General features: G+C 37.1%; 1 protein-coding gene across 1 annotated transcript; it reads left to right on the top strand.

The window, feature by feature from the left end:
• The first annotated feature begins 841 nt into the window (after nucleotides 1-841).
• LOC143270696 (synaptonemal complex protein 3-like) lies at nucleotides 842-13,075 on the top strand. Its single transcript, XM_076561605.1, has 8 exons — nucleotides 842-1,084; nucleotides 2,987-3,053; nucleotides 3,496-3,530; nucleotides 5,800-5,917; nucleotides 7,317-7,416; nucleotides 10,176-10,274; nucleotides 12,660-12,767; nucleotides 12,905-13,075. The coding sequence occupies exons 1-8, from the start codon at nucleotides 1,078-1,080 to the stop codon at nucleotides 12,959-12,961; spliced, it is 591 nt and encodes a 196-aa protein (XP_076417720.1). The 5' UTR covers nucleotides 842-1,077; the 3' UTR covers nucleotides 12,962-13,075.
• The last annotated feature ends 818 nt before the right edge of the window (nucleotides 13,076-13,893 follow it).

Genomic DNA, 13,893 nt, shown 5'->3' with positions numbered 1-13,893 from the left:
CTTCCCCCTTCCTTTTCCTCCCACTGTACCATCCCATAGAGCTCTCTTTGCTCTTTTCAAGTTTAGCCTTTTTCTTTTTTAACAGTGCACAGGTAGGAAAACAGTGAAAGCAAACAGCTTTTGGGAGAAATGCCCTCGCTCACATAAAGTGCATGCAAGACTGGTCTGGAAAAATGGCTCAGCTGTTAAGAGCACTTATGGCTCTTGCAGAGGACTCTGTTTTGAAGCTCCCAAATGATGGCTCCCAAATATGCATAACTCCAGTTTCAGAGGATCAGTGCTGTCTTCTGGCTTCTGTGAGCATCAGGCATGCATGCATGTGGTTCATGGACATACATGATGGCAAATACTCATAAACATGTCAGAGAGAGATATAGAGATAGAGATCCAGAGAGAGAGACACAGAGACAGAGATTCAGAAGGAGCGAGAGACAGAGACAGAGAGAGAGAGAGAGAGAGAGAGAGAGAGAGAGAGAGAGAGAGAGGAGAGAGAGAGAGAGAACACTCTTGGAATCAGTCTCAGTAGGTAGAGACAGGAGGACCAGAAATGTGGTGTGCCTATGTACATGCAGGAAAAACACACACATTAAATATATACATACATGAATCAAAACAAAAATTCATACAAGGGCCTCTACAGTTGAAATAAGGTAGCAGTGCCATGCTTCGTATTTTACACGTTTTCCTTTCATTTTCAAGCATGTAAAGGAGTATAAACCTAGAAACTGGCAGAGTTTCGTGCTTTGCTTCGTATTTTACATGTTTTCTTTTAATTTTCAAGCGTGTAAAGGAGTATAGACCTAGAAACTGGAAAGCATTTGTCCTGAAGTCAGTGGTCCGTTCCCAGGGCTGAAGACGCCATCAGGATCAACCCGTTTGCCCTTCCAGCGGAGTTGGCCTCGCACTCTATGTGCGCATGTGCGGCCGTTCAGCCAATCAGCGAGCGCCCTGAGGAGCCTGCCTCTTCTCCCGCTCAAATCCCAAAGGTCCTCGGGCCGCGGTGGCGCTGGCACAGCAGCTTTCTCGGTCGGGGCGCCGAGTGCCGGAGGGGGCCGACGTGAGGGTGCTCACTGCCCGATGCCCAGTAAGCGAGTTCGGCTCGGCTGAGGGCTTGGGGTCACTTGAGGAGGCGGTGCTTAGTGAGGAAAATCCTCCCGATGGGCCGGTGACCTCTGGCAGGAAGTCGTTCCCGTGACTTCTGACAGGAGAACGGAGGCAGAGAACCTCACTAACGGCCGAGGGATGAACAGGCCGCGGCCTTCGAGGATGGGCAACCCTTGGAGGACACACTCACGGAGCCTGGCGGTAGAAGCCGAGAGCGGGGTGGGGTGAGGGGATGGGGGTGGGGTGGGCAGGACCGGGGTCTGCGGAACATGGAGCCCTGGGGAGGAGCTGTGGGGGCTGCCCCCATGCTTCTGGGTGGGGCCCAGATCCCTTAGACACAAACTGAGGACCCATCTTCGTTTCCCTCCATGTGGTCTGCTGGTTTGATGCGGACGGTGTGGATGGTGGAGAGAGGGGCGTGGCGAAGGAAAATGAAAAACAGAGGAGACATTGCAAGGGATTAATAAGTAACCCAGGGTGGGTTCTAACCACTGATCCTCCAGGCCCAATCTCCCACATACTGGGATTAGAGCCCTGCACCACCACGGTCAGCTTCTTCTGTCAGTTGCGGTTTGTTTCTGTAGGGTGGGATCTCCCTTTGCAGCTCAGGCCTTGTCAAGCTTAGACTGGCCTTGAACCTGCAATCTTTAAATATCTTCTGATGTTTGAAATACTCAGCTTCCTCAAATACCCAGCTTCTCGAATGTCAGGCCTTTCCGTGGGAGTGGTGGTAATGGCCGTGGGTGTTTGTTGTGAATAGACCATACGATCTTTTTCCATGAACACATATTTGCCCAGGTTGATTTCTGATAGCACCATGATTTTACTTTAAAATGAGCTACAGACTTGCTCACTTTTTAAAAAGAATCGGTGAGACATAGGACCAAAATTCAGATGTCCCAGACGTTAAGAACAGAAATATTTTGCTCTTTTTTTTTGTTGGGGGGGGGGACTCATATAGTGTAGGTTGTGGCCAATTTTGCATTTTTAAAATTGAGAAATGACAAATTGTTTGCTTTGGTTAAAAAGGATACTTTTTTAAAAAAAGAAATCAAAGTTTGGATAGAGACATGTTTAGTAGGATACAGGAGGAGATGGAGAGGGGGAAATGTGCATACATGTCACATGTATTGAATATGTATATGAAATTATCAGTAATATAGGAAAATTATTAAAAAATCAATGTAAAAAGAGGAAAAAGCTTAATCTTTCAATGAACAAAGATAATTCTTATTTGGTTTTTTGACATTTTAAATTTAGCATTTATTTAAATGATACCTTTGGATTTCCATGACTTCTGAGATTCTTTACCTTTGTGTTTCAACTAAGAAAACATCTGATCGTTTGCCAACAGAAGAAGGGATTTTGGTAGAGTTATGTCTGTAGGAAAGCAGGAGCGCTTAGTGCTTTTTGACTTTGATGATGAAGAAGATGGTCTGAGTGTTTTGAAGAAGGCTCTGTCTGAAGGTACAGCATATCCAGTGTTGGGCATTGATTGTGTCCTGGAGTTCATCTGATTGTTACCTAGTCTCAGATTTCCTGATACTTTCATTTCTAATTTTAGATGTACATTTCTCTACCGGAGTTTTAGTGATGCATATAGCTTCTCTTGGCTCTGTAGTCCCAGTATATTGAGAAATAATGAAGAACTTAAAATGGTTTTACCCCAGGAAGACTTGAAAATTGGTCATATAAAATGCTGGCAAATTGTGAATTGATTCCATAAAACCTGCAAAGGAATTATTTCATTTCTGTAGCTGCTTCAAAAATTTACATTGAGAAAAGTTCCAGAGAAATGCAAATGAAGATAGCACTTTGCTAACTATTAGTAATATAACATAATTAATTTCCAATGTGTTTTTCATTTGTATTGTTAATACAGAAAAGAGCCCAGTGTTGAACAAAGATGAGAGGAAATGCCCTCCTGCAGAAGTGGATGAAGCTATGGGGTAAAATTTTCAAATACTTTTTTTGCCAGTTCAATAGAGTACTTCAAATGTAGTGCCTGTGATTCCTGCTCTAGAGAGGTGGATGCAGGAAGATCAGAAATCTGAGGTCATCTTCAGCTATATATGTATTTCAACCTAGCCTGGACTCCTTGAGACCTAGTTAGTTGGGAAGAAGGGGTTCAGCAAGAGTGAGAGACAGATAAAAGAAAGTAATGGGGATATACGTGTATGAATTGTCAGCAATAAAATATTAACAAAGGTTTACTTTATTTGTCTAAGAAATAGTTTATGTTATGTTGCATGTGACATTTGTTCCAACCCATATGCTATATATTATAAATAATTAAAAGAACTTTTTGTGTAAAGTTTTGTGTGTGCTAGGCAAATGATCTACCACTGAACTATATTTCCAGCTTTAATTTTTATTGTAATTTCTTCACAGAGATGAAATACACACTATGTTGGATAAATTCAGAGGTATGTTTTTTGGAGATAAGTATGTTAACACTATATATTAATTCTTATGTAAAAGGAAGTGTTAATTGGTGTTCTATAGAACTGTCATTTAATGCTTTCTTAGCACTGGATTTCACATGAATTTTGTGATTTAAAAACATAAATTTTGCTGCTTAAACTTTTCCATGATAAAACAAAGTAAAAATGATGCCTTTAGACCTGTGAGTCTCATATAGAATTTTAGAAGAAAAAAATAGATGGAGAAAATTTTACAATTCTTTCTATTCCCAGACTAATAGTTCCCACAAGTGATTCTATGTATCAGGTTTTTATTTCCAAAATGTATTTTGTAAGACTCTTGCTGAAATCCCTTTTCTGTGAAGGAGAGCATGATCCTGAACACTAATAAAATTCCTCATTATTATTTGTTAAGATTTATTTTCTTTTTAATTATGTGTCTCCATGGGGGTATGTGCACATGTAAGTGTCTGTCACACTCTGAAGATGGAGTAGGATATCCTGGAGCTGGAGTTAGAGGCAGTTGTGAGCTGTGTAACATGGAACTGGGAAATGGTCTCAAGTCCTCAAAAGAGCAGCAAGCACTTGTAACCACTGAGCCATCTCTCCAACCCCTTTATAATTACTTTTATATCCAAAACTGTGAGGGTACTGGCTTATCGGTTAAGACTGATTGCTTCCCTTGTAAATGACCTGAGTTCTGTTCCCAGCATCCTCATGGTAGATCACAGCCATTTCTAACTCCAGTTCTGAAGGGTCTTATTCCTTCTTCTGATCTCTGTGGGCACATACAAGTTATATATACATACATGCATGCAAAACATTCATCTACATCAAGTGAAGAAAATCGAAAATAAAAGTTGTGAAAGGGAAAGATCTGAAATTTAAATTCTGTTCATAAGTTGTATAAATTCCCTTTTATATAGTATTTTGTTAATTACTTTGTTAATTTTGTGTTGCTTCCTTGTTTTTAAGACAGGATCTTACTGTGTAGTTCGAGTTGATCTGGAACTTGATCTGAAGCCCAGTCTAGGCTTAAACTGTAGATCTCCTGTCGCAGCCAGAGGTTGAAATTGGAATGTCTTCCTCAGTCATTTCGTGTGTGTGTGTGTGTGTGTGTGTGTGTAAGAGAGAGAGTTTTGCTGTCATATATACATGCAAAACATGCTTGTCTCTTGCCTTCAAGAGCCAGAAGAAAGAATTTATTCCTCTAGGAATGGAGGTATAGATCATTGCGAGGTGCCACGTGTGTGTGCAGGGGAAATGAACCCGAGTTCTCTGGAAGAGCAACCAATGTTGTTAAGCACTGAGAAATCTCTCCAGGGCCTTCCTTTTTTTTGAGACAGGATCTCTTTGTATCTGGACCTCATCATTTCAGAGAGATTGAATGTCCAAGGAGTCCGAAGGAGCTGCCTGTCTCTGCCCCTCAGTGCTGTGGTCAGGGACACACAACATCACAGCTGGCTTTTATGTGGGTGGTGGCGATTCAAACTCAGGGCCTCATGCTTGGCATAGAAGGCATTTTAAACACTGAGCCATTTCCCCAGACAAAAGCTATTTTTCCATCTTCGGTATTTTGCTAGTTTTATAAAAATATATTTAGGATTATCATTGTCAATATTTTATACAAATATCTTATTTTTTAAATATGACTTGGATTATAATACTCAAGAGAGTAATTTTATATATTTTAAAGCTTGAGTTATAGGACGATACTTCAGGATCATTTCTGTAGTTAAAAGTTTGACTTCTAACCACAGTTTAAATGCTGGCTAATAAAGCTCATTTCAGTGGGACATTATTTGTTTTGAATTTAGAAGTATTTCCCTTCTGCTAAGCTGTTTGTGAAGCACTTAAAATTTATCCCGAAAATTTTTCTCCTGGGTTCATTATTATTGTGCCTAATTTTAAAATTATCTTCCATTAGGAAAATCAGAACTAAGGTAAGGTTGAACATTTCTCATCCAAAATATATAGGGCCAAAAATATTTTGGAATTCAGAGGTTTGTGTATTTTATTTTATTTGCATTGACTTCATTGGTTGTCCATCCCTAGTGTGAAAATGCAAAATTCTAAGTACTCTACAGTGGGAAACTTTTTGTGCACCATGTTGGTGATATATTTCAATTTAATTTTAAGTGTCAGTGATATTGTTTAATAATCTTTAGCCATATCTATATATCTATATCTATGTATCTATATCTATATATATACTTGAATATTTAGGAACAATTGAAGCTATTTTTAACATCAACCTTTATTTTCCATATAGATGGGATTAATAAATCTCTTCTTGAAAAGAGAAGAAGAGTGCAAATCTTCTCTGAAACTGTTTCCAAAAAGAGTAGCTACAAGATGAAACAAGTTTGGGGAACCAAACAACAGCGAATGTAAGTTTGCTGGCATTTTTAAGCGCCAAGTTTATATCATCTCTGAGTATATATTGGTGCAAATTACTTATGAAAATAGTATCACCTGTCTATTGGAATCTCCAGTGAAATGTTTCAATTGAATTTTCTCTAAGTAAGTAGTAGTACAGCTGTTGATTTTAAATACAGTGCTTTTACTCTGTGAGGAAAGTCACGAGGCATGAGAAAACCCAGTCTCAGAGCTTTAACTTGGGGCCGGACAAAAGAGAGCATGGCAGGCCTGTGGAAGAGATACGTGAGGAGAAGGGACAGAGGTGGGAGGAGAAGAGAGAGGGGAAGAGTCTGTGATCAGCTTTTTAGGGATTTCCCTGCACATGTGCATTTGGCCTTAAGGAACTATGCCATGCATGTGCAGATTACCTGACTGCACTGCACGCATTTGCGTTATGCGCAGCATAGTGATGATGTAAGTCCCCTTGCTTAGCTACTGAACTGCGCATGTGTGGTCATACAACTGGAGGAGTGGCAGAATCCCATGCCCTCATAGAAGTGAGACATATTTCGTGGACGTCAGTGAAGATTACATGCTCTTCCTTCCAAAGAACAATTGAGAGAGTTATTATTTTAAAAGTAATTCATGTTCACTCTGGAAAAACATTTATTACGTAAATGGTAGATGACATATAAACTATTCAATGTCTTTTAGTTAACTGTGTGGACAATGTAAAATATAGTTCATTTTACATCAAAACTTTATTTGTGTTATTTTAATTTACCTAACTATTCTTTTTACCAAATCATATCTGCCAAAAGGGATTAGTAAAATATTTCTACTTAGAAATAATTTACTTTTTGTTGTTTTTTTTTATTTGAAACTGGATTTCCCTGTGTAGCACTGGCTGTCCTGGAGCTTTCTCTGTAGACCAGCCTTGCCTCGAACTCACAGAGATCTGCTTGCCTCTGCCTCCTGAGTGCTGGGATTAAAGATATGCAACACCACCACCCAGCTGAAGTAATTTGCTTTTTATTGGAACCTGTAGAAAAAGTGAAAAATTATTTGGAGATGAAATTAATCTTCCCTTGAAATATGTGTATGTTTATATGTATATGTGTGTATGTATATATATGGGAGATATATACATGATATATATGTATCCTTATATTTTATATATACACATATATGATAAAATTTCCTTGGATTTCAAGAGGCAAACCATATGAGAAGATTTTTAGTAAGGAAAAGACATATTTTTAGAATTTATATAAATCTACTTTTACTCTTGGGTTCCCACCAGAATATTTAACTGTGAAACTGTTATGATTTCCTTCTTTTTTATCATATAAAATATGTCAATTCAATTTTGTTTTAATTATTTTCATATTGGTATAAAATATGAGCCTTTATTCTTATGTTTTACAGGCTGGAAGTTAACAATAAGTATTACCCGCAGTTGATGCATCTGTTTAAGCAGTGGGATTTGGAGAAGCAGAAATACAAGAAACAGCAAGAAAACCTAATTGTTGGTATCGCAATTAGCTTTATAATTAATCTTTGATAGCAAGATTTCAAGTAGGACTCTAGATGCTCGTCTTCAATAGGCCTGGGGAGCTAACCCAAGGTGCATTACCACTGTTACCCAGTTCTGGTCCTGCAGAACTGTAACCACAGAAGTATAGGCAAATATACCACAGATTCCACTGGGCTCCTTATAGTAGCTGGGATTCTTATCATTTCAAACAAAAGAAACTTTTGAAAGACTGAAGGTGGTTTACTTCTTGCTGTGAAATAAATCGTGGGTAAGTTAGATTTAGGTACGGTTGAATGGAAAACGGGGGTATTTTAGGAACTATCTTTCTTGATGTTGTTGCAAGTTCTTCTTGGGGTTACTAAGTTAATCCTTCCAATCCTATGTTTCCTCCAACATTGGAACATGCAGTGGACTGAGACAGACTTTTTCACTACTGCTGATAGAACAGCATCACCGAGTTCTTTGTGGTCATTTGCCCATTCCTGAAAAAACACACTGTACTTAGATTATGATTTGGTTTAGCTTTTCTTTCCTTTATTCCTTTTCTCTCTCCCTCCCTTTTGCCCTTCCCCCTTCCTTTCTTTCCTTTCTTTTTCTCTCTTTTCTGTCTCTCTCCTTCTCCATTGCTCCCCCATATCCCTTCTCCCCGCTTCTTGTGATGTGAAACTGAAGACAGGGCCTTTTACAAACTAGTGAATCACACCACGGCCAAACCACAGCACCAGTCCAGAAAACGGTTTACTTTCAATGTCCAGAGCTGTAACACAACAAATGTCCCCCTCACACATTATATAGCTGTATTAGTTACTCTTTACATTTTCTTCTTTCATTGCTTATAATCATCAAAAAATTAAACCTAAGATCTGGGGAAACAGGTCATATCATATAATTTTGGACTTCATTGGTCAGCTTAGTTTTGCAAATGTTCAATTTGAGGTACACAAGAAATTTTGTCTAGGAAGTGGTTGAATAGGCCAATGACTTGTATATAAGTCTGAGATTCAGGAGAGAACGCTGAACTAAAAGTACAAAGTTAAAATTCTCCACTTAAATGCAGTTTTTTAACCATAATCCTGCATGAAATCACCAAGGGAGTGATTAAAAACGTAAATAGAAAGTCTGAGGATAGGCCACTAGGGGCCTAGTTGGTAGAAATTCAACTACCCCAAATGAAGGAAGTATTTATAAAGAAAAGACCCTTAATTGTGCCATATACTGCCTATAGACCAGATAAGCTAGATTTAACAACAGGAAGTCATTGTTGTATTGGATAGAATGATTTGGTTGGAAAAATGAGTACAAAACTAATTAGAAGCAGGTGTGGTAGTGACGAGTTTAGTCCCAACACTTGCAAGGCCAAGGCAGGTAGATCTCTCAGTTCGAGGCCAGCCTTTTCTACAGAGTGTGCTCCAGACAAGACAGTAAGACTGTCTGAAAAATAAAATGAATTAGAATTAGAATTAGAATGGGTACAGGACAGAACAGGAAAGAAAGGACTGCTTAGTAGGAGAACAAATGAAACAGAGTTTGTAGAGATTCTTGTGTGATTTGGCTTTTTGAGCTAAGAGAGATAACGTGTTTGTGTGTTAATAGGAATAATCTTTTTGTTGTTGTTTTGGTTTTTTGAGAGAGGGCTTCTCTGTGTAACATCCCTGGCTATCCTGGAACTCACTCTGTTGACCAGGCTGGCCTCGGACTCACCTCCCTCTGCCTCCCAAGTGCTGGGATTAAAGGTGTGTGCCACCACTGCCTGGCAAAAGGAATGATCTGTAGACAAATTAATTATTTACTTTTTTGTGGTCCTGGGGGCCTGAAATTAGAACCTAGGGTTTCATCCATGATAGCAAATGCTCTTAGCACTAAACTATATCCACAGACATTTCTTACTTTTCCTTATGAGACAAGGTTTCATTAAATTTCCCAGGCTGGCGTGTGGTTCAGGCATGCCTTGTCCTTGTGATCCTTATGCTTCATCCCCCCAAGCAGCTGATATGGCAGAAAAGTTAACTGGCCTGGCTAGAGGGTCAAATTACAAATGTAAGGTAGAGGAGGTAAAAGCTGAGTTCTTGAGTTTGAATGGGCATGTGAGACAGAACATGGTAAAGATACTGTATCCTGAGAAATGAGAGCATAGACAGATACAGGTTGGTAAAGAGAGACTCGATGTTTTCTTTCTGATGTTTCTGTATACATAGTGAAATAAGGTCATTAGGTAGTGAAAATGTTTCCACCAAGTAGACTAGCTAGAGTTGAATTTTGCAAACTCGGGGTTTAGAAAAGTAAAAGTGAGAGAGTTAAAATTAATTATATTGTAGACATTGAGATTTCAGAGAATGAGCTCTTACTTGGATAATGAAGATTTTCTACTTGTTCTCATGTGGTGGTGCATGCCGGTAATGACAGATATTTGGGAGACTAAGGAAAGAAGCACAAGTCCCAGCTAGCATGTTCAACATAGGGTGACCCTGTCTCAAAAAGTTAAACAATTCCTTTTCAATGAATGGTAGGATCATTACATTGCATATTAATTATTTATAAAATTACTTAAACTTAGACATAATCTTTGTCAAAGTCAAATGTTAAATGTATTCATTTTCAAATTATTTCTTTTGACTTCAGTATGGAATTATTCTTTTGCTTTAAGGATGAGAATGTAGCTTAGAGATACAGCGTTGACCTATAAAATATAAAGATTAGAAGAACAACAAAAACATTTTCCAAAATACATAAGCGTTCCTTTACATTTGTAGAATATTTTCCAACAACAGAAGATGATACTAAGACAGTGCAAAATTAAACAGATGCAGAGAATGAAACTAATTATGCAGATGGTTACACGATACATACAGGTATGTTGTACCCAGAAATGGAACACCTCAGATAATTTGTGTATAATGTTGATTTTCCAGCTGATTAGGGAAACATTTTATATGAAATTTTAACTGCTTTTCAGTTTGAATTGTTATGGACAAAAGTGTTAAGTATAGTTGTAGAGCTCTAATTGTTTTGTGATGATTATTCAAGATAGGAAATGCAAATTAGTAATTTTACCTAACAATGTACTTGCCATGCATCATAGTCATAGCTGATTAACTCTTGAGTCACCATTTCCTATTTATCTGAGATGAGGTCTGTGAATCAGTTCTACATTATCATCTGTATTTGCATCCCAGTGTTTGTTGAATAGGAAATACTGGATTGAAATTGTGGACTTTTTCTTTTCAAATGTATTGTAGAAGTACTTTCTGACATCCTCAGTTCTGGAATGTTACACTGACCAAAAATGACTGTAATGCTACTTTATAATCATTAGAGGTAACCAAGATAGTACTAGACTGTTGAGATTTTTAGATTGAGACTTGCCTGTTTATACATAAGCATATTACTAAACTTGGTTCTCAATATTAAATAGTTTTAAAAGGATGTTAAAAGGTATGTTATTAAAATTTTTAAAATATCTTTCATGGAAACAAAAGTTATTTTAAGTGTTTTCAGGCAGAGACCTTGTCAGCTTTCTCTAATGTTCCCTAGGAACAGTTTTTTGATTGGTATCAATATTTGATAAAGCACTAATCAAGCTTTCACCTAAATAGTATCATCACTGAATGTTCCCATTTACCATTAGGAACATTAGTGTAATGTTTAACTCTTCCATATCTTTTAGGTTCTGAAATTGAGCTTCTGTGCAGTGGCTCATTATTTCATCAAGTCTTTCTTATCACTGTTAGCCTTAGTTCATTCTTTCTGCTGGAAACCTTATCATCTTTGTACTTTGAAAACTCTTAACTGATTTCTCTTCTTCAGTCCATCCTTCATAGGTCTGTCATGTTGTCTTTCTACAACATCTCTTCCTTCTTGCACATCCAGCAGTGACTTCTCAGGGGTTATAAATTTCTTAAATACATTCTAGCTATTTAGATTCCCCATGACTGAGTCTCGTTTTAAGCACCATTTCCTCCATGTACCTACAATCCCCACCTCTACACAACTGCTTTGTCTCACCCCACAGACTGTACTCCTGTGCTCTGGGAGTGTTGTTCTCCAATATGTTTAAGTCCTCCTTATCTGTTGATGTCTTGTTCATTTGCCAGCTAAACTAAAATCTTTACCACTCTAATCTCTGTAGATACAGAAAGCTGCATTTCTATTTGTATTTTAACTTATTTGCACTGTTGTTTATATTGTTCCTCATTGAAGAAAAATGAAGCAATCTCCTCTTACTATTGTTATTGTTATTATTACTACATTAAGTAATTCATTTTGGGGACAATAGGAAGTAGAATAATAGTTTATTGAGTGGATAGTAACGGTTTAAAATTGATTTCTTTTGGCTGGATGTGATGGTACATGCCTATACTGCTAGTATTAAGGAGGGTAGGGTAGGGGGATATCAAATTTGAGGATTGACTGAGCTACATAGTGAGACCCTGCCTTAAAAAATGCTTCATATATATATGAAGTTTTTTAAATGTAAAAAACCCTGAATGCTAAAACGTGATATTTCTGAGACAGGTCTCACTCTATTGCCTTATCAGGCCTGCTATGTAGGCCAGACAAGCCTTGAATTCACAGAGATCCACTTGTCTTGGCCCTCAAGTGCTTGGATTAAGGGTATGCCCCACCATATACAGATTAAAAATGTAATTTTCAATTTACGTAATTTAAAAAGATTTCCACAGGTCAGATCATTTCCTTCCCTTAGTGGATTCATGTCACATTTACCACTAGTCCAAATAAAATATAATCTGACATTTGGAAACCTACTAGAAAATTTCAAAATTATCTTGCTGTTGGGACCTTGTAGTCTTAATCCTATGTCTTTAGTCTTTGCTTTTCTTTGAGTCAGGTCCCACTGTGTTGCTCAGGCTTACTTCTAGATCTCTGTTCTCCTTCTTGAGCCTCCAGATACCTAGGAATCTTGTGATACTGCACAACATTTTTGTTGTTGTTTGTTTGTTTTGGCTTCATCTTGATCTTAACAGTTCATTAAACCTTTGTTTGGGAGATAGTATGCTAATTTAGTCTCTTTAACAACATTTGATTCATATCTGATGTCTTTTACTTCATTCTATATTATTATTATTCATTTCTAATTTATAATGTTTTGAAAAATGGAATAAATAATAACCATTGATGAGTATTAATAAAGTCTCACTTGTGAAAATAAATTTTACAATTTAGAATCTAAGATGAAACAGGATGGTTTACAACTGAACTTGCCTTTTGTGTTTTAGATTTTGAAGAACATTGAGGATAAGAATAATAATGATCGAAGTACTGCTTCATTTGTTGAACTTAAAAAAGAAATAGCTGAGTATCAAAAGAAATACATGATGGAAACGGTAAGTTATATTTTAATCTGGAAGTTTTATACATATATATATATAAAATTTAGCAGAAGCACTGAAGTATTTTATTTACTAAAATATGCATAACAACTAAAAATTCATCATTTTTATTTTCTCCTTCTATGAGACAGCAGCAGCAAGAGATTGCAAATATTCGAAAGTCTCTTCAATCCATACTATTTTCATGATTCTTTGAAGAAAACATGAACCTGTGTGGAGCAATATAATTCTAATGTTAGATAAAAAAAAGCATGTTTTTATGGTGGAAATTCACATTTAAATAAAATGAGAACAGCAAATAACTAGCACCTATTCTGATGTTTCCAGGTTTTAACTCTTTTGTTGTTAATTAGTGAGATTTTTCTGTGCAGCAATGTGAATTCACTTTTGTGAATAAAGATTAGTTTGTTTGTTTTTTGCCATTAGTGTATTGCTTTGTTTTATTTTGGAGACATGATCTTACCATGTGACCCAGACTAGTCTCCTATTTCTGAGCTCACAACTGAGCCTCCAAAGTGCCTGTGATTTTTAATTTTGATTTTGTGATATATGTATAGTATTTATGTATATGTACTATATGTATAATACTTATCTCAAAATTGAACATGTTTATGTGCCTCTTCATAAAAAGGCAGCAGCAAAAGATTGCAAATTCTCTCAAAAGCTTTTACAATTTATTATTGTACTTTCCAAATAAAATAAAAATGGCATGTGACTGGCAGCCATTTCTCTGTAGCAAGGTTTCAACTCTTTTATTGTAAAAGTAATTTTTTTCCTCTAACACTGTCAACTCATTTTATCATCAATAAAGAGTATTTAAGTTTAAGTTTTGGCTTCTGAATATTTTTTAATCACTCATAACAGGTACAAACATACTATTATAAAATGTCAAATTGAGCATTGTATTATGTTATAGGTTTTTCTGTCTTGTCTCGTTTTTTGAGACAGATTCTAACCGTGTTTCCCAAACCAGTCTTCAACTCCAGCGCTCAAGTGACCTTCACATCTCAGCCTGCTAGATACCTTGTACTATAGGTGTGTGTCACAGTACTGAGCTTCTTTTTTTTTTGAAGGAAAATATTCAAGATCCCCATTTTACATGTATATCACCTTCTTTGTG

This window comes from Peromyscus maniculatus, chromosome X, assembly GCF_049852395.1.
Source record: "Peromyscus maniculatus bairdii isolate BWxNUB_F1_BW_parent chromosome X, HU_Pman_BW_mat_3.1, whole genome shotgun sequence".
NCBI lineage: Eukaryota > Metazoa > Chordata > Mammalia > Rodentia > Cricetidae > Peromyscus > Peromyscus maniculatus.
The sequence above is the reverse complement of the archived record's forward strand: the minus strand, read 5'-3'. Positions and strand labels throughout refer to the sequence as shown.

Coding starts and splice junctions, on each gene's coding strand:
- LOC143270696 (XM_076561605.1), top strand. Junction 3,531..5,799: donor TATGTTGGATAAATTCAGAG/GTATGTTTTTTG, acceptor TTTTCCATATAG/ATGGGATTAATAAATCTCTT. Junction 10,275..12,659: donor TGGTTACACGATACATACAG/GTATGTTGTACC, acceptor TTTGTGTTTTAG/ATTTTGAAGAACATTGAGGA.